At 38.5% G+C, this 19,162-nt stretch overlaps 1 protein-coding gene across 9 annotated transcripts in view; it reads left to right on the top strand.

The window, feature by feature from the left end:
- Window positions 1–19,162, top strand: part of PHIP (PHIP subunit of CUL4-Ring ligase complex) — a 63,785-nt gene that overhangs the window by 37,163 nt on the left and 7,460 nt on the right. For 4 of the 9 annotated variants that reach the window (XM_083608094.1, XM_083608093.1, XM_083608092.1 and 1 more), the window contains 16 exons: window positions 58–289; window positions 3,353–3,472; window positions 5,745–5,852; window positions 6,470–6,594; window positions 7,074–7,156; window positions 8,448–8,559; window positions 8,758–8,870; window positions 11,090–11,245; window positions 11,664–11,784; window positions 12,882–13,007; window positions 14,164–14,236; window positions 15,345–15,395; window positions 15,775–15,924; window positions 16,325–16,477; window positions 17,093–17,256; window positions 18,262–18,521. In XM_083608094.1, the coding sequence (XP_083464220.1) occupies window positions 58–289; window positions 3,353–3,472; window positions 5,745–5,852; window positions 6,470–6,594; window positions 7,074–7,156; window positions 8,448–8,559; window positions 8,758–8,870; window positions 11,090–11,245; window positions 11,664–11,784; window positions 12,882–13,007; window positions 14,164–14,236; window positions 15,345–15,395; window positions 15,775–15,924; window positions 16,325–16,477; window positions 17,093–17,256; window positions 18,262–18,521 (2,147 nt within the window). The remainder of the gene's footprint in view (window positions 1–57; window positions 290–3,352; window positions 3,473–5,744; window positions 5,853–6,469; window positions 6,595–7,073; window positions 7,157–8,447; window positions 8,560–8,757; window positions 8,871–11,089; window positions 11,246–11,663; window positions 11,785–12,881; window positions 13,008–14,163; window positions 14,237–15,344; window positions 15,396–15,774; window positions 15,925–16,324; window positions 16,478–17,092; window positions 17,257–18,261; window positions 18,522–19,162) is intronic. The other 5 variants (XM_083608098.1, XM_083608097.1, XM_083608096.1 and 2 more) reach the window with 3 other exon arrangements.

Below are 19,162 nucleotides of genomic sequence, written 5' to 3'. Positions count from 1 at the left end.
TATTTTTGCGTGTGTTAAGCTTGTGTAAATTTATGATTGGTTTGTTCTTTCATCTAGTGACTATTCTAGTGATTATTCAGACTGGACAGCAGATGCTGGAATTAATCTGCAACCACCAAAGAAAGTTCCTAAAATTAAGACTAAGAAAGCAGAAAGCAGCTCAGAAGATGAGGAAGGTCCTGAAAAACAGAGGCAAAAGCAAATCAGAAAGGAAAGAAAAAAAGATACTGAATACAAAGATGGTCCAACATCACCAAAGAAAAGGAAACCCAAAGAGAGAAAGCAAAAGGTTGTATTATAGTAGTAGAAAATTAGCTAATATAAACATTATTCTGATTATCAGTAATGTTTCTTTAATTGTTGTCAATATTGATCCCTATGAATGGCAGTTATAATTTTAAGGCACCCACCATACTACATTAATGTACTTAAATGTTTCTGAACTTGAAAGTGCTACTTTCTTTTTTACTTTGCAAGAGTTTTGAAGTCTTGCATGTGTTAAATACACAGGAAATGAATTCTTTTATCAACAGAAGAGAATCTCTTTGATCCACCCCATTAGTAGAGTAGTTTTGTTCTAATGCAGTGTGACTTTCATTCAGATTAAATGTAGTGATGGCACCTGTCCTCCTTGTGCATTTTGAATGCACTTTTTTTTTTAATCATTCACCTGTGGAATGCTTTTATGTTAATGCATTGTCATAGAGGACAGCCACATAAAAGCTGCTTGGGGACTTGGAAGAACAACCCTGGTTGTATTTCTGTATTGCTTCTGTGTTTTCTACTACTTTGTAGGGCTTTTCCAGATAATGGTTTGGATCTTAAGTTGCTCCTCTGTTCCTGTAAGAAAGAAGGACATTTCTGTAAAACCCCTTCTCTATTTGTAGCCCTCTGTACCATATCCCACACTGTTCATTAGGGCCTCCCAATCCCAGAGCAGATTTCGGAAGTAGCAGAAGGCACAAAGGGAATGGGGAGGCAGGAAAGCTCTGTTCTGTGAAAGTAAATTCTGTTCTGTTCATAGATGTATGTTTGGATCCAAGCCAATATTTTTCTGCATCAGTTGCCTACTTGTTGATTAATTGTTCAGGATCCTGAGTACCTGTGTGTGTGTGGGGGGGGGGGAACTGTCATCCCTTGAATGGCAAAATCGTAACCTGTTTCACATACAATGCTAAACTATGGTGTGTTTTTGTGTGTAGAATATTTATATCCATTTTCTAGCAGAAAATTACTCAATATGATTTAATGTTATTTGCCCAGGCCTCAGGGTTTGTGCTATTCCTTCCTTGTAATCTTCAGCTAACAGAATTTACTCAATATGCTGAATCCTGTACAAACTATGGTTAGTGTGAACTGTGGTTTAGGGAAACAAGCCAACTTCAAATTCTGATTTATAACCCAGCTTATTTCCATAAACCATAGTTACTATGAATAATAGGTTTCAATTTCAACCAAGTAAGTAGCATAATTAATTGAAAATAGAAGGTGTGTGGGAGCATGTGATGCTGAGGCCAACCCAGCTTGATTCCTGTAGTTCTAAACAAGATATGGTGTAGTGTTGCATCTGAACACAACTGCTGGCTGCATTAACATGTCATGCCAAACCATATTTTAGAATTATTGCTTCTCTCCTCATTCTCTAGTGTTGCTGTGAGGACTTCACAAGTTCCCACTTTTGTTTTAGAATCATAGAATTGCAGAGCTGGAAGGGACCTTGAGGATCATTCTAGTACAACCCCCTGCAATGCAGGAATACACAGCTGTCCCGTATGGGGATCGAACTTGCAACCTTGACATTATCAGCACCATGCTCTAACCAACTGAGCTATCCAGGCTAACTGTAGCTTCTCATGGCATCCAAACCAGGACAAATGGCAGTTAGTCTTAGGTATGATTAGTGGCAATGAACCAAATTTTAAACTTGGATTTATGAAGCTGGCTTGTTTTCACTAACTACAGTATATTTAAGATTAACCACAACTGAGTTTGGATGAAGACTAAATTGTGGTTAATTTAAAGCAGAAGCTTCCGATTTCCACACCAGAGACTGAATTGCAGAGTTGGTCTATATATCAGATTGGAGACAACTTGCAAAGTATCTAATCTCCATTTACTGGTCCCACTGCTTCAATCTTCATGGCTTCATTAATTCTTTTCATTAAAATTGTGGGGACCCACCATTAAAAAATAGCAGTTGGTAAAAATCATACTCTGCAGTAAGGATGTGAAGATGGTGACTATATTTTGAAATTTTACTTTGAAGACCTCAATTAGGCTTTATTTTAATAATGTGGATATGAGCACAACCAAGGTAAATTCAAGTTTATAGAAGATTTTGATACTGTGTGTTTATATTCTAATAGACTTGCTTTCTACTTTCCAACTGTATTCCTCAAAGCAACTCCAAACATTAAGGAAAAAGAATGGACACATTGAAAACCATGTACTTAAAACAAACAAACAAGCAGCTGAGCTGGAAAAGGATCAGCCACTTAACATTGGCTTTCCCTTTTTCCCTCTCCCTCCTGGAATTCTTTCCAGACCGTAGTTCCTGTTAATGGCTGCGTAGCGTGAGAGAGAACAGTGTAGCTAGAGCAGCATTGCATTTGGACATTTTTTAAATTAATGAAAAACAATTTGGGTGGTTTCCCAAACCACACAATTGAATTTATTTCAAACCGGATAGTTAGAAAATACAGATTCTGTAAATAACAATTTTGTATGCAATAAGAAGATTCTCTCTGCATTACAGAGAGCTGTTTCTTCATCTTCACCTTTCTATATATCCACCCATTAAAAAAAGTTAGCTCGCAGGGTTCCACTATGCTTAGAATCATAATGAGAACTGAATCTTGCAACAGAGCTAAATTATGCAGATGGTCTGGGTCGATTCTTAGTGGCAACCAGTGGATCAATGGGATGAAGCAAATGAACTGCAAATTGAGGTATAGCAGAAGTGGTTGAGTTGCCTTACAGTAGGCTTCCCACAAAGCACCCACCCACTTGTGCCTTCCCATGGTCCAGGCAATATATACCCTCCTTGCACACACAGGAACAGATGTGCTAGTACATACACAATCTTTCATTTTCAGAGTTCTATCACAGTCCAGCATAAGAAGCAGGACCCGTGGTGGGAGTCCTATGTAGACAAGGGGTGTGTCAGGTTTGCTCCTGTTACAAACATTCTCCTATTTTGTCTGCCCCCCCCCCCCGATGGCTAACCAAAATATTTCAAATTAAATATATTTTTCAGTAATTCTTTAGACTTCTAATGATGCCTCAAATGCAGTTTTTTTAAAATAAAAAAATGCTAGAGATTAATTCAGATTTATTGGGGGGTTTCTTTTAGAGGTTGGCTGTGGGAGTGTTGGCAGAAAATGGCTTGACATTGGAAGAATGGCTGCCTTCTGTGTGGATCACAGACCTTGTTCCTCGCCGATGCCCATTTGTACCACAAATGGGAGATGAGGTACGTTAAAAAAATTATTTTTCTCCCTTTATGCTGTGCTCTGTCTATGTATTCTTGTTTTATTGTATTAGTCTATTTTCAGAGTAATTAAAACAAAAACAAAGCAGAACACTGGAATAACCCAGAACAGTGGTGCTTGTTTTTAAAATACCAATTATCTCTACTTGTCACTGTTGAGTGATTCAGACACTGGGGTACAAACAGTATACGAGGAATGCATTGCAGTTCATAGAGAAGGAAAAACTATATAGGAGATGCTTGTCTCTTAGGCCTGTATACTCTTCAGTCCACAAGATGTGTGAACCTTGCAAATCATTGCAGTGGTGAGGTGTGCAGAGTTAAGAGAACATTTTCCCCCTCCCTTATTTCTTCTCCCTTGGCAGGCTGCTGGGGCAGAGCTTTTTGAGAGCTGTTTTTATGGGAGCCATTATTAGAGTTGCCAATAATCCCTCTTTTGTTATAGTGCAGAAATTTTGGTTGGGTAGAGTTACTGATAAATTCAACTAGCTCACACCATCTATATATAGTGCCAAATGTTAGATACCTAAAGCAAATGTACTCAGTTCATTATAGCTTCTATTACAGAATCATTTGTCTCTGGTGGCGTAAGGGAGGGACATCCAGCAACCCTTAGATTTACACCCAGTATAATAGGGTCTTCAGGATAAGAAATTAGACTGATCTGCTCTCTATAAAGTTAGTAAGCCTTGTTACTGTGTACAGTGGATTCTTAGCAGAGAAGGGAAAACATGGTGTGGGAGAAAACATTCTACCTTACAGGATTGTCTACTCCTTGATTCTCCAAAAAATTTCAGCCTAGAAAACTGGGTCAGCCAGAAGAAATTATAGGTGTGGCGTGCTTGTTGATTGTACGGACCATATTTATGGAAGATCGCAATTCTGGCAGGCATATCTGAGCTTAGGTTTTCCTCCCAAAGTTTTGTGGTGTGTGGATTCCAGTGGGCCTGTAGCCATGGCAAGAGGGCATGGTGTTTCAGCATCACACCATAAACTGAATCAGCCCTTTTGCTCAGAAACTGGAAAACTGTTTTGTTTAGGAGAGCTCAGGTGCTACAATGGTTAGAGTGTCAGAGTAGAATTTGGGAGAGAAAAGTTCAAAATTTCTACTCGGCTGTGAAGGTTGCTGGGTGACCTTAGGCCTGCTGCATACTTCCCCATCAGGGTGTTGTTGGGATAATATGAGGAGACCAAGAGCCCTGTATGCCACCTTGAGTTCCTTAAAGATGGATGTAATGAATAAAATTCCAGGTGTTCTTATTCTAATGTTATAAAATAGGAGCAGGTAGTGCTGTGGTCTAAGCCACTGAGCCTCTTGGGCTTGCCTGTTGGAAGGTCGGCAGTTTGAATTCACATGATGGAGTGAGCTCCCGTTGCTCTATCCCATCTTCTGCCAACCTAGCAGATTGAAAGCATACCAGTGCGAGTAGATAAATAGGTACTGCTGTGGCAGGAAGGTAAATGGTATTTCTGTGTGCTCTGGCACTTGTCACGGTGTCCTGTTGCGCCAGAAGCGGTGTAGTCATGCTGGCCACATGACCTGGAAAGCTGTCTGGACAAACGCTGGCTCCCTTACCCTGAAGTGAGATGACCGCTGCACCCCATAGTCGCCTTTAACCGTCCTGGGGTTCTTACCTCTTTTGTTTTACTGAATGTTATAAACTTGCACTGTGGTGTATTAAAAGCCTCAAAATGTTTAAACTGATTATTAGTGTTGAATTCTGCTTTTAAATATAGCTGCGAGCCTTATTAGTCACTTCACTGGTTTCATATTATGCGCAATAATGAGAAAAGCATAGCATGGCTATTTTGCTATTGTAAGCTAGGTAGAACCCAAAATGTACACATTTCATAAATGTATAAAAATCTTATGGGTGCTTGCTGAGAGCTGAGAGCAGGCACTTCTCAAAGATGATACAGAAACATGTACAAAGCAACCACTTCATGTTGTGTGGAAAAGGCTAGCGGGAGTAGAAACAGAATTGTAGCAGAGGACATGACTGGAACAGTGAAAATGAGGTAAGGGAAGAGGTGGCCGCTGGTCAGGAAGTAGAAATGACAAATAGCATGTCCTCTGATATTTCAGTATGTGTTATGCGGCTGGGTAAATGGACTTCCAAGTTTTAAAAAGAAGAGAATTTCAAGAAAAATATCTCTAGACATTTAATGTTTTTGAATCACCAACTTTTTCACACATCAAGTCGGGTGGCATTTTTTTTTATTTTTTATTTAAAGTCTCTGTTCTATTCTTAAGGTATATTATTTCCGACAAGGCCATGAAGCGTATGTTTTAATGGCAAAGAAGAACAAAATATATAGCATTAATCCCAAGAAACAGCCATGGCATAAGATGGAACTACGGGTATGTCTCTTCTGTTTCCCCCTTTAAGTTCTGTACGTATTTATCTTGGAGCAACTCCCCTAAACTCAGAAGGATTTATTACTTTGTAGGCATACATAGGATTGTCATCTAAAACAAACCATGGCAAGGTGGCATTCTTTATCCTTGACCCTCTTCTATCTTGTGTGCATTTCCTTCCATCCCTTGCTGCCATTGACTGTTCCTAACTTCTTGTAAGTTGAGTGCAATTTCAATGTTTTGTGGTCATGACAGCAAAGGATAAATATATTGCCAAATGAAGAGTAGCTGTTAGCATAGTCCTATTTATTATGTTTTTGTATAATGTTTGCATATTAAGTTTCTGTATAATTTATACACCACATTGCCTTCTCCTCAGCCCCCTCTCATGTACTGTAGTATTTGAATCACATTCTCTATCGTCTTTAGACACTGAAGTAATGTACAACATTAAATACATTTAAAAATTACTAAAAAGTAGACTCCAGTTCACTTCAAAATACAAGGAAATATATGGTAAAGCTTAGAACTCCCAGACTACTTTTGCTGTCTTATGTTAACTCTTTCTGTTGTATTTTCTTAGTTTACTTAATGCAAGGCTTTTTTTTGGTCTCCATCAGGAACAAGAACTCATGAAAATAGTTGGAATAAAATATGAAGTTGGGCTACCTACACTTTGCTGCCTTAAACTTGCTTTTCTTGACCCAGATACTGGTAAATTGACCGGAGGATCTTTTACAATGAAGTAAGGGCCACTGTTCACATACGGCTGTTGTAATATTTGTGGCTAAATAAGTGTTTGTAATATGCTCGCAGTGGATCTAAATTAAAAGGTCCTTATAAAATGAAGCTTAAAAGGGCTTCCTAAGTAACTTTCAAATATTCATCGCTTTGAGCTTCTGAAAGAAATTCATTCTTCCCTTTCTTTTACCTGTTGAAAATAGAAGTCAAGAGAAGATAAGAGAGCAGTAATGGGCTGTACTTCTGTGTGCACGCCTTCATTTTAATCAGCCCCCCCCCCCACTTCCCAGCAATTCAGTGTTAATTTGGTCTTCTACCAAACTTCTACTTTATCCCTTAGTGTATTGGGGGGGGGGCGACACTGAAGTTCTTCTACAAAGTCTACTAAATCTTTACTTGGCATTGATATGTTCTCAAATACTTTTGGCTATGAAATAGCAAACACCTTTCTTAATATTTTTGTCTTATTTTGGTTATATCCAGGTATCATGACATGCCAGATGTTATCGATTTCCTAGTCTTAAGGCAGCAGTTTGATGATGCAAAACACAGACGCTGGAACATAGGTAAGTACCTTTAATACAATCACGGTATCAGTAATTTTGGCAGGTGTTAATTATAATTCTGAGCATTAAATATAAATACGGATTATTTACTCAAACCTGCTAAGTTTTCTGCTTTGAACTAGAGATACCAGACTTACTGTATTTTCCCAATTTTGCGTTTACTTTTTTAAGGAAGGTAAAAGCTGAGCTGACTAGGTCAACGCAGAAAACTGTGGCAACATGGCTTTTATCCAGCTAATTAAAGGCCTGCGAAACCTAAGCTCCTTGATTAAGAACAGAAGTCCTTTGAACCAAGATCTCAGATTTTTGGGTGGATGAGTGAAACAGGAAGCCATATAGATTCACATTAAAACAAGTTGCCTCACCTGAATTTTAGAAGCAACAATAATTGAAAGCAATTATTAAAGCAGAAAATTTTAAAAATTCGTTTCTATACTATACAATTGACAATTGATTATGATAAATCTTTTATTTCTTGACAATACTAATCAATATTAGTATTGATTAGTAATACATAGATAACATTCGAAATCAATATTACTTTTGCAATACAGTTGGGTATGAAAAACTAAAAACAAAACAAAACTGAAGAGAATTTAAACATTTTTGTTTTAGTATATTTTTAGGAGTATGTTCTGAATGAATAAACTATTGTCTGCCTTGTGTTCTCCTGTAATTGTAAGTCAAAAAACAGGATTTCAGGGCCCATCTTTTATCTCTGGACCAACAGTGTCTGCTGAACAGATACTAAGTGCTGTCAGTACTGATCACATACAGGGGAGGGGGGAGAGGACTGAATGGAGAGGAATCAGCCCTCACCCTCTAAGCCTGGTGAACAGAGCTGGCTAAAGCCCACATGCAGGATATCTCATATGTTGAGAAAATGAATGCTGTAGTAGGAGGAAGGAATATGGGCCAAATTTATGGCTGCCTTCTTTATATCTGGAAACAGACTGCTTCTGTCATACAGTCTCAACATGAGATTAGAGGATGTGACACAGACCTCTTTAATAACAAAAGAGCCTCTGTGGCATCTTACCTTTGGGAGTATTTTGCAGCCCGCTGAAATGAATCTTCTTTTGTCAAGCTTATCTGGTTGTAATGGTGTTATTAGAGAGCTGAAGCTTTATGCAGTCCTGCTAATGGAAAGTTGTCAGGGTGTTGCATCTTCTTGTTTGTTCAATAGTTGGCAAAAGCTACCTCTAATAATATTGGTCATGATTATAAGAAACTGTTAAGATACAGTTCTATCCCTTCTGGAGTAAAGACGTGACTTTGTATTCTTGTCCAGGTGATCGATTTAGATCAGTAATTGATGATGCTTGGTGGTTCGGAACAATAGAAAGCCAAGAACCTCTTCAGCCTGATTATCCTGACAGCTTGTTTCAGTGCTACAATGTCTGGTTAGTAGCTTTTGCTTTACACATGGGGTTTTATTTTTCTCTTTTTGTTTTTAACCTCGTGTGTTTAATCATTAGCTGGTACGTTTTCTAGCTGCATTTTGTTGAAAATATTTTTTGGGTAAAGTGTTGATCAACTACATATTCAGATAAGTAATAGTAACTTTAACTTGGTTGTAATTTTCTCTCTCTCTCTTGAAGTTGGGACAATGGAGATGCTGAGAAAATGAGTCCTTGGGATATGGAGCCTATACCAAACAATGGTATGTGTCTACTTTCCCCTAGATGTACAGAAAGGAGACAGAACTTACTATGTACGTATGTGATGAACTATAAAGAAGTTAAGCTGATTATGCTATAAAAGAAGGGAAAACGAATCAATTTCTTTATTACATTAATAAAATGTCTGTGAAATAACTAGTTACCTGTTTTAAGAAAATTGAACACTGCATTTTGGTTGCCTGGTTTTCAGAAATTGATACAAAATTTTGTTGTTAAACTACTTGGAAGCAAACATTTTGCAAAGACTCCAAAACTTGTCATTCCATTGCATTGCTGGGGTGAATTCCCAAGGCCAGAGTTCATAACACTGTGCTGGATTGACTGTAATTCACTGGATTCACTGCTGGATTCACCTTACTCTCTTAAGTTCAACAGATAAAAAGGTAAAGGTACCCCTGCCCGTATGGGCCAGTCGTGTCCGACTCTAGGGTTGCGCGCCCATCTCGCTTAAGAGGCCGGGGGCCAGCGCTGTCCAGAGACACTTCTGGGTCACGTGGCCAGCGTGACGAAGCTGCTCTGGCGAGCCAGCACCAGCGCAGCACCCAGAAACGCCGTTTACCTTCCCGCTATAAAGCGGTACCTATTTATCTACTTGCACTTAGGGGTTCAACAGATATTGATATATAAATTGATTAAATTTAACACTTTAGAAGTATTATGATGATTGCTTCTACTCATGAGTGGTAAAGTGGAAGAATGAAGACTCTGTCCCAATTAATTTGTTTATGTAGGTCAAGTGTGGGGAACCTCTGGCCCTTCAAATGTTGCTGAACTACAACTCACATTAACGTTAGCCATTGGCCATGGTTGCTTTGGCTGATGTGAGCTGTAGTTAAATGCTTGGAGGGCCAAAAATCCCCCACTTTGGTGTTGGTGATCACTTGAAATACAGCTGTATGGAGACAGCGGCACTTGGCAAACTATTTGGGTCCCCAACCCTCCAGAGCTGATTGGATAAGAGCTGCAAGGGAGATGGGGATTACTTCCCGTTCCACTGATGGAAATCTGTCTGCTCAGCAACGGTTTTGGATACAACTTTCAGTCAGTCACTATATTTGTATTCTGTTCTTCTATATAAGTACACCCAAAAGCAATTCACAGAAAAGTATGAAAAACAAAGGGAAATTGTAAGTGACCCGGAACTGGTCTGTGACCGTAATAATAAAATTCTACTCTATTCTAAATAAACACCAGCAATACATTGTTATACATGTCATTTCCTATAAAATACAAATAACATTAAAATAATTTAAAGAATCTCCATCAATGTAAACAATTCACAATTCATTACGAACAGGAAGAGAGAAAAGGCAAGAGGCAAGAAGTGCTAGTCACCTCATCAACAGAGCAACTAAATAACTTTCTGCCTTGCTTCCAACCTTGGAGCTTGGAAAAGGGGCAGGAATCACTATGCAAGAATGTACCCCACCCATCTCCATAGCTCCAAAGGTGGAAGGAATGCTGATCACTTGCCATGTTGACTGCAGTGAGAAGAAAAGTAGAAACTTCATAAACCGCTTGCTGTATGGAACAGCCTCTACTTTTATAAAGAAAAGCTTTGACTATTAAATGTTGGAATTGTCAAGGTTACAAAGTGGTTTAGTGGTTTACAAAATGCTTTAGTGTACCCTAGTGCTAGGAGAGACGTAATTTCCCCTAACCGTAAGTTTCTTTTGCGCCTTCTAACATTATTCTTCAAACTTAGCAACTTAAGAGTCTAATTTTAGTTGGGTCTCATTTTAGCTCTTCCTTAGAAATCCTAAATGCTTAATGCCAGACTCCAGACTGGTTAACAAGAATGTTTATCATTATATGTGTGAGACGTGGAGATGAATTCATTTACATGCTGACCTCAATCAAGAAGATTTGCAATACTGTAAAAGTAATTAGATATATTAAAAATGTAGATGTGTAGCTCAAATGTATATAGCCTTTCATCCATCTAACTCACTCCAACCCCTTAAGGATAGATTGTTTCATTTCATTCTTTAAACAAACAAAAAAAAAATCCTAGCTAGCTATGACTGTATAAGCATGTTAATAATGGAAGATGCTCTGTAATGCAGAAATAAGTATTTGTTTTTCTTCCAAATGCATTTATAATATTCCACAATCAGTTAGTTGCTCTTAAAAACAATAGTGGGCTGTGAATTGTTTATACCATTGTGTGTTTTTTTTAAATAGGTATGCAATTTCTTAAGTTGCAAGGATAATTATATCAGCTATTATGTTCATTTTGTGTCTCTTTCAGCTGTGTTTCCAGAGGAGCTTGGAACTAGCGTTCCTTTAACTAACATTGAAAGCAGATCATTAATCTACAAGCCTTTGGAAGGAGAGTGGGGTTCCAGGACTCGTGATGATGAATGTGAAAGAATAATTTCAGGGATAAACCAGCTGATGACTTTAGGTAATGTTTAATGTGAAAGAAGGGGAAAAAAGTGTTTTTTAATCACTTCTATCCATTAAGATAGTCTCACCTTCCTGCATATTTTTAATTTGGCCTTCTGTATTAAAATTCTTCTCAAAACACATACTGAAATTCAAGTTTTTCAGTCCACTTCATCTGTGGCAATCATTTCTATGCAGGAAAATGGCATGCATGAGATGGACTTTGGAGAAAATATTTTTGTGTGTGTTGGTCATAGAATACAAATATTCAGTACCTTACAAGTAAAAAAAAAGTCACTTCTACTTCACATTCTTATTGAAAGACTTGTAGAATTCCCTCTTTAGCTAGGCACTCTCTCACTCAAATTACTGCTGCACATTAAGAAAATTGCTTCCCTATCACTAATGTAGTAATGACATCTTTGTTTTGTGTTTAGATATTGCTTCTGCTTTTGTGGCTCCTGTGGATTTCCAAGCTTATCCAATGTATTGCACTGTCGTTGCATATCCTACTGATCTTAGTACAATTAAACAGAGGCTGGAAAATAGGTTTTACAGGTTTGTTTAAAGTTTATGTTATTGTTGGTGTTTCCAAAAATGTTTGTGATTTTATATATGTTAGGGTAATTTCCTGGGCAGCTTTTGCTTCTAGCTGAGCTGTGTACAGCACAGATCAATTACCGTGATATACAATTAAATGTCAAACTGTTGTATAAGACTTTCTTGTCCTATGGTTAAATCTTGCAATGCTCCAGCCCACTGTACCTTGATGTGGATTGCCTCTTGTCTAAAGGAAATCCTAAATGGCTTATGGGTCCTTTCTTTTCTTAACTGTTTTTCTAACTGAGCAAGTACTTACATTAAAGCTGCTGTTCCTCTTGGAACTGCTTAAAAGGAAGCCTACAGGAGGTATTTTTGATTATAAGCTCATAATTTTATCTCTTTGAACCTCCTGTCGTAACCCAAGGAACCAGAACCAACCAACACAGTATTCTGTGATCTCTTTTCTCTAGGCCAACTGCACTGTTTTCTGGTCCATTTCTGGGACTAATTCAGAGTGTTGGCATTGATCTTTAAAACTCTTTATGGCTTGGACCCAGGGTAATTGTAGGGCTGCTGTATGCCAGATATACGTACCTATACATTTGCAGTGGAGGGCCTGCTGTGAGTGCTGCCGCCATCTGAGATAAGGTGGGCAGCTACCAGAGCGAAGGCTCCCTCCGTGGTGGTGCCCCAGTTATGGAAGACCTGTCCCCAATCTGATCCATTAAAATCTAAATATGTAATGGCTCTACCTAGTGGTCAAAAGCAGGAAGTAGGTAGGTCCTATAATTCAGTTTGCGCCTGCCTTGACTGAAGCAGTCATGTATTAAGCTCTCATTTTTTCCTTCTTGTCAGGATGGTTTTATATTTCTGACAATTTGTCCATGTTATTAATTTAGCCCTACTTTGAGAAATGTGTATCCCGATAATTGTTCCAGAAGCGACCGTCTTTAGGAGATTTTGGGGATGTGGGAGGGACAGAGAGGAAGGGTTATCAGAAGTTTGCTTGTACAACACTGAACATCACTCTTCGTTTCCAGGTCTTTACATATTTTGAACAAAATTTCAAAAGTTATTTTTTGTGTGATACGCATGTGTTCTTTATTTCAAAGGCGACTTTCTTCACTTATGTGGGAAGTTCGGTATATCGAATATAATACACAGACGTTCAATGAACCAGGAAGTCCCATAGTTAAATCTGCCAAATTTGTCACAGATCTGCTGCTGCACTTCATAAAGTAAGCTAATGAACAGACCCACAGTGCATATTGTGGAAATAGCATAAACCAGAGGAATTATTTACATGCTTTTAATCTATAGTGAATATTATTTATGTTTACAGTGGGTAAGAGTGAACTATTAATTGTTATTGTGAATAAGAGAATTCATTTTTTCAGCAATTACCACTCTTCCAGAAACAACTTTATCCATGGAAGTAGTGTGTTGTAAATTCCATTGTGGACTCATTTAATCTTGTTCTCATTACTGGAAGGCAAGGAATTGGGAATACAGTACAATCGCATCTTATACGTGATTAATTTGTGTGATATCAACTTTGTGTGGTTGAAAGCCGGGTAGTTGAAATCCTGCAAATTAATTGCTGAAAGCTTAGAAGCTGCTTGTGCGTGGGGTTTTCCTGTTTTGTTTTGTTTTTGAGTAGAAGTGGCTTTGGATAGAGAGGTAGGAAAAATATAATCTGAGAAAGATACAAAGAAAGACAATGTTTTATACTAGGCATATTCTTTTACGTGTTTAGAGGAGAGAACATTGTTAGTTAACATTACCATTTAAACAGTAGGAAGGTTGATATTTAAAATCTTCCTAATGTTGGGCAGTATTCCATGCTTCCATTCTGCTAGCGCAAAAGCCTTGTGATAGCAGAATGGAACTTTCTCTCCTCTGCCCTGCAGCTCCATGCACACCCTCAAAATCAGCTCTGGAAAGTTGAGGAAACTTCTTCAGAAGATTGGGGAGAGGAGAGGGAATGGAAGCATTGCACCAGTGAACTCTTCTGGCATTACTTTGGCTATAATCCAGTAACATAAAACAATACAATTCTGTATTGTATAAACATTTAGATCCTAATTTGGTTTTCCATGAGCGTAAGGGTGCCTTCCATTAATAGAAGGGACTCTAATCCACTGGAGGCTCCCGCTGGTGGAAGGGAGAAGGAAGACTAGCTTCAGTTCCACCTCCAGCCCCCAGTGCCGTCTCCCAGGCTACTCCAGTGGGTCACCCAGTGAGCAAGGAGCTGTAGTGGAAAAAAGAATCAGCCAAAATTGCTTCCTCCCACCAGCGAGTATCCTGTTACTGGATTTCTGCTCAGGATCCAAGTTACTCTGTGCATTTGTGGCTGCAAATAAGCTCATTAATGCAAAGTGTTTTATTGAACAGAGATCAGGCTTGCTATGACATAATCCCACTGTATAATGCCATGAAGAAAAAAGTCCTGTCTGATTCGGAGGAGGTAAGCTAACTCAATATGTCATGCATTTCTTTAGAAAGTAGTTATATATATTATTTAAAGTATTTTCCTGCCCAAATTTAGCTTTCAGAGAGGGGTTCTGCAATGAGAATCAAATTCCTTCTAGTTCAAGCTCCTCATGTTCTTTACAGGAAGGATGGTTTTTAGTCCCTAATTTATTTGAAGTAATATTTGTGTGCTTTATTCATTGCAACAACAATTTACTTGTTATGTGAATTATGAGTGAACATTATTTCTACATACAAGCTCCATGAAATCACACACACCTCTGTCCCCAAATATAATGCAATTCTAGTAAAATCAAATATTTAAGCCTTAAGCATTCTGTATGCAGAAAATTTCATTGCAGGTGTGTAGCTTCCTCAGAATCCCTGTCCTTAGAGCCACTGCTGTTGTTTTGATTATATGCTGGTACAAAGCTATATACTTTTGCCAGCTCTCTCACATCCAGAGCATAGTGTGCAACATAAAACCCAGTCGACTGAGTCCATAGAGTGCATCTTTGGATAAAAGTGCAGAATTTGGATTCTAGTTTACAAAGAATACCTGTGTAGCTCAAGCTAGGAAGATAAATTATTGCCTGGTTAATGTTCTTTATGTTAGTATAAGAAAATGTTAATCAGATCCATGAAGTCTGATATAATGTAATTTAAAACTGTCCGTGTGTGTGTGTGTGTGTTAAACAGTCACCATTTTAAAATTTGAGATTCTGGAAAATGCATCCCTATCTCAATACGAGCGTCATAGGGTACTCCTTGTATATAATGAAGTTTGTGCTTATTACCCCCTCCCCCCAAAGCGGCTCTAGTAATAACTTTACAGGTATTTGTGGGCCTTGTATCACACACTGAACTTCATGCAGGCAAGGAAACGACTGGAACTAGTAGCAGCAGTAACAAGCGTAGGCAGTGCCTGTGGCTGCTGTTTACAAATGCTGGCTTCTTAAAGTGTAAAAATATTTTCAGACTTACAGGTTCATAATAGAAAGGAAGTAGAAGTAAGTAAATAAATATGAAGTAGTACCAAAGTTAAGTATATTTCAAATGCTTAGTATTTCTTCATCATGTGATGAATATTTTATTGCCCAAAGGAAGAAGAGAAAGACATTAACATGCCAGGCACTTCTACTAGAAAGAGGAAGGTAATATTTGTTTTACATCAGTGATTTCTGCTTTGGTTATGTGTGAAGTGGAAACAAACAAATTTAAATAAGGCCTCTTTGATTATGTGTATCTTCATGTTTAATAGCATTGACTATTTCAGTAAATGTTAAAACTATTGATTTTCCAAATGGTGGGTACCACCAGCAGCCCATGGCTTCATTCTCCTGATTTTTACCAGATAGATATTAAAAATTGACTGGGTTCAATTCAAACAACAGTGCAAGGCCTCAAAGTTTGAGAGAGGTCACAGAATATTTTTTCCTTCAGCATTTTTCCACAAGGGGATAATCAGTTTTCTCTTTAATTTGCAAGAACAGCTACTTATTTGATAAGCCGTATTCAATATTGCTGTTCCAGGATCATCAGCCCAAGCGGAGGTTACGTAATAGAGCTCAATCATACGATATTCAGGCATGGAAGAGGCAGTGCCAGGAATTGCTGAATCTAATTTTTCAGTGTGAGGATTCTGAACCTTTTCGCCAACCAGTGGATCTTCTTGAATATCCAGTGAGTATTTTGAAAATATTATGATGTTCTTCTGAAACATTCACCTTAGAAAACTGAAGTGGAAGAATAATGATAAACATTTTATTAAGTAAAAGACAATTTTGTTGAGTTCTCAGCAAAATATTATTCTCTGTCTCTCTTACAGGTGTGGTTGTATTTGGTATTTCATGCATTCTGTTTTTTGAGGCTGTTCATCTGCCATACATCTGCCATACATCTGATTTGTAGTACATTCAGAAATTTTAGGCCTTTTTCATTGGGGGATTTTGCTTAAAAGACAGTATAAGATTTATGTTTTTTCATAAAGGCTTGTGCAGTTATTTTCTGCTTTTTCAGTAATTAGTAATATAACATTAGATTGTTGAAATCAGTTCATTAATGTTTCTAAATATTTCTAAAGGATTACAGAGACATCATTGATACGCCAATGGATTTTGCCACAGTTCGGGAAACACTAGAAGCAGGGAACTATGAATCGCCAATGGAATTGTGTAAAGATGTGAGGCTAATCTTCAGCAACTCCAAAGTGTATACACCGTGCAAAAGATCAAGAGTATGGCTTCGCAATTTATTTCTTGATATGTAATGATGTTCTTTAAATGTTGTGTTTGTTGCTAGAGAAGTGGAATGTGTAATTGATTTTAATATGGACAACAAAACACATATCAGATGTTAAATTTAAAGCATATTTAAAGATATAGTTGGTGTTACTTGAAATAATACCTTTTTTGGGTCTGGTGTTCCTGGAGAATCCTGATACAATTCAACAGATCCTTATTGCCCCCGTCTACCTATTTTTCCTGCACTTGGGCATGCAGACAAGCAACATGATAGGAAGGAACAATAGTGTAGGTGTGATGTCTGTGGCCCCTCTCCTGTCCTCATCCAGTGTTCCCTCTATCCGTGTTGGCTGCTTACATTCTGACCAAAAGCACCTGTGGAGAGTACAAGGCTGGGTGAAGAACTGTGAATATTCCTTCTAATGTTCCCATTGCGGTGCATGGGAAACAGAGAATGTGATGCTGTGGAGCCTTATGGGGATCTTCTGTGCAGTTGATCTTGCTTCATGTGTCTACTGATTTGTGTAAACTACTGCGGGCAGAAATTAAAATGTGAGACAAACTGTTCAATTTTTTGTCATATTAATACACTTTAATATTTTTAATAGATTTACAGCATGAGCCTGCGCCTGTCTGCCTTCTTTGAAGAACACATTAGTTCCATCTTATCAGATTACAAATCAGCCTTGCGTTTTCATAAAAGAAGCACAATTAAAAAGATAAGGAAGAAAAGAAGCAGAAGCAGTTCCCTTTCTAGTAGTGTTGCATCAAGGTATGATAGAGTTCTTCGTTCTTCCAAGTGCAATATTTGAATGTTTTACATTGGTGTGGCAGCACTTGTGGCTTCCTTTTATTAATATTTTACACTGCATAAAAAGATATTTCCTAGCTTACTCCCATGAACAGGCCCAGGGCTAGCTTTGATTCTTCCAGTCCAGTTGTCCAAGCTGCCACTATCATACATGAGGCCACCTGACCCCTTGGTGTAGGAGTTTTCTCCCTGCACCCCACCCACACCCCAGCATCTGAGAGAATACAGTGGTACCTCTGGTTACGTACTTAATTCGTTCTGGAGGTCCGTTCTTAACCTGAAACTGTTCTTAACCTGAAGCACCACTTTAGCTAATGGGGCCTCCTGCTGCTGCCATGCTGCCAGAGCACGATTTCTGTTCTCATCCTGAAGCAAAGTTCTTAACCCAAGGTACTATTTCTGGGTTAGCGGAGTCTGTAACCTGAAGCGTATGTAACCCGAGGTACCACTGTACAGTTAATTCAGTAAACTTACTAACCATAAAAGGATACTTGCAGACCAGTACTTAATCTGTGGTTAAAACTTAAAGCCAACTAAAAAGATACTTAAAAACCTAGACATTAAAAAGGTCTTAGCTTGATAAGCTTTAGACATCAGACTCATTGGCTAATGGAGAACATTCTAGAGTCATAGAACCACAACATACAACGCCTTTTCCCAGTTTGTCACCCACCTAATATTCAGCAGCAGAAGCAATCAATTTCTACTGAGAATTCTAAGACCTGGGCAGGTTCATGTGGGATTAGGCAGTTCCTTGGATATCTGTGGCCCAAGCCATTTAGGCCTTTAAAGGTTACAATCAGCATTTGAATTGCTGAAGAGGCATTGAGGGAGATGTGTGTGGGTGAATTGGACCACATAAAGACAAAATGGCTCATGGATGAAATTAGTTGATAACCAGGGCCTATTGCTATTGCTTTATGCTATAAAATAGCATGAGTTGACAGACTTGTCATCTGTTTGTAGTCCGGACAGGAAACGAAAAATAATAAAACCACAGCTGAAAGCTGAACCCCCTGCTATACCTTTGCCCTCTGCACCATCACGTTCAACATCCCTGAGAAACACTGCTGCTCAGATGAATGGAAAAGCAGATGTGACTTTGGTCCGAACAAGGAGTACAAGGGCAGTAGCAGAAATGGCAGTTAATGAACAACCATCTACTTCTTCAGGAGGAAAGCCTACAGTTGTGAAACCTAGTGCTACTGTTACATCAGGTAAATCAGGTGGGTAAACTTATTAATAAGTGGTACAGATCTGGAACCTAAAATATAATGGCTTCCACTGCAGATGCAACATCACATTTATATGTTCATATTCAGATTAGGAAGACTAGGAACGCAATCCTAAATGGAGTGAGGTTGGGGATGCAAAGGGGCAATTTTACTGCCACTTCCAAAGGCCTGCCAGCGGGGGATGGGCAGACTTGCCTTTTTTCCTTCACAATGTAAAATTTTCATTTCTGTCCCCTTTCCCATTGCACATTCCAATGGAGGCAAATTTAGTTAAGTCAGCTGCAGGCTTGTTGTAGAGAGAGGGCCTGATTCCAGCACTTCTCTAATGAATGTAGGGGCTTTGGATACTACCTTCCCCCCAAATACACTATTTTGGGGCCTGATGCCAGCTACTTCTGGTCAAAGGACCATTGCGGACATGTCCCAATGTTCTTCAGTAGCAGAGAGCCACGTCTCCTTCCAGACCCCATACAGTCAGCAGATTTGGGGGTTGTGTAAATCATGGAAGTATAGAAAACCATAGAGTGAGGATAAATGAGTGAAATAATCTTAAATAGAACCCCTCAACAATGTTTTGTTGAAAATATATTTCAGAAGAAATAAGGTATGTATTTATTTGACCAACAAATATA

The sequence above is a fragment of the Podarcis filfolensis genome (genome assembly GCF_964270895.1).
Source record: "Podarcis filfolensis genome assembly, chromosome: 3".
NCBI classification, from domain to species: Eukaryota; Metazoa; Chordata; class Lepidosauria; order Squamata; family Lacertidae; genus Podarcis; species Podarcis filfolensis.
This window is presented reverse-complemented; position numbering and strand designations above follow the sequence as displayed.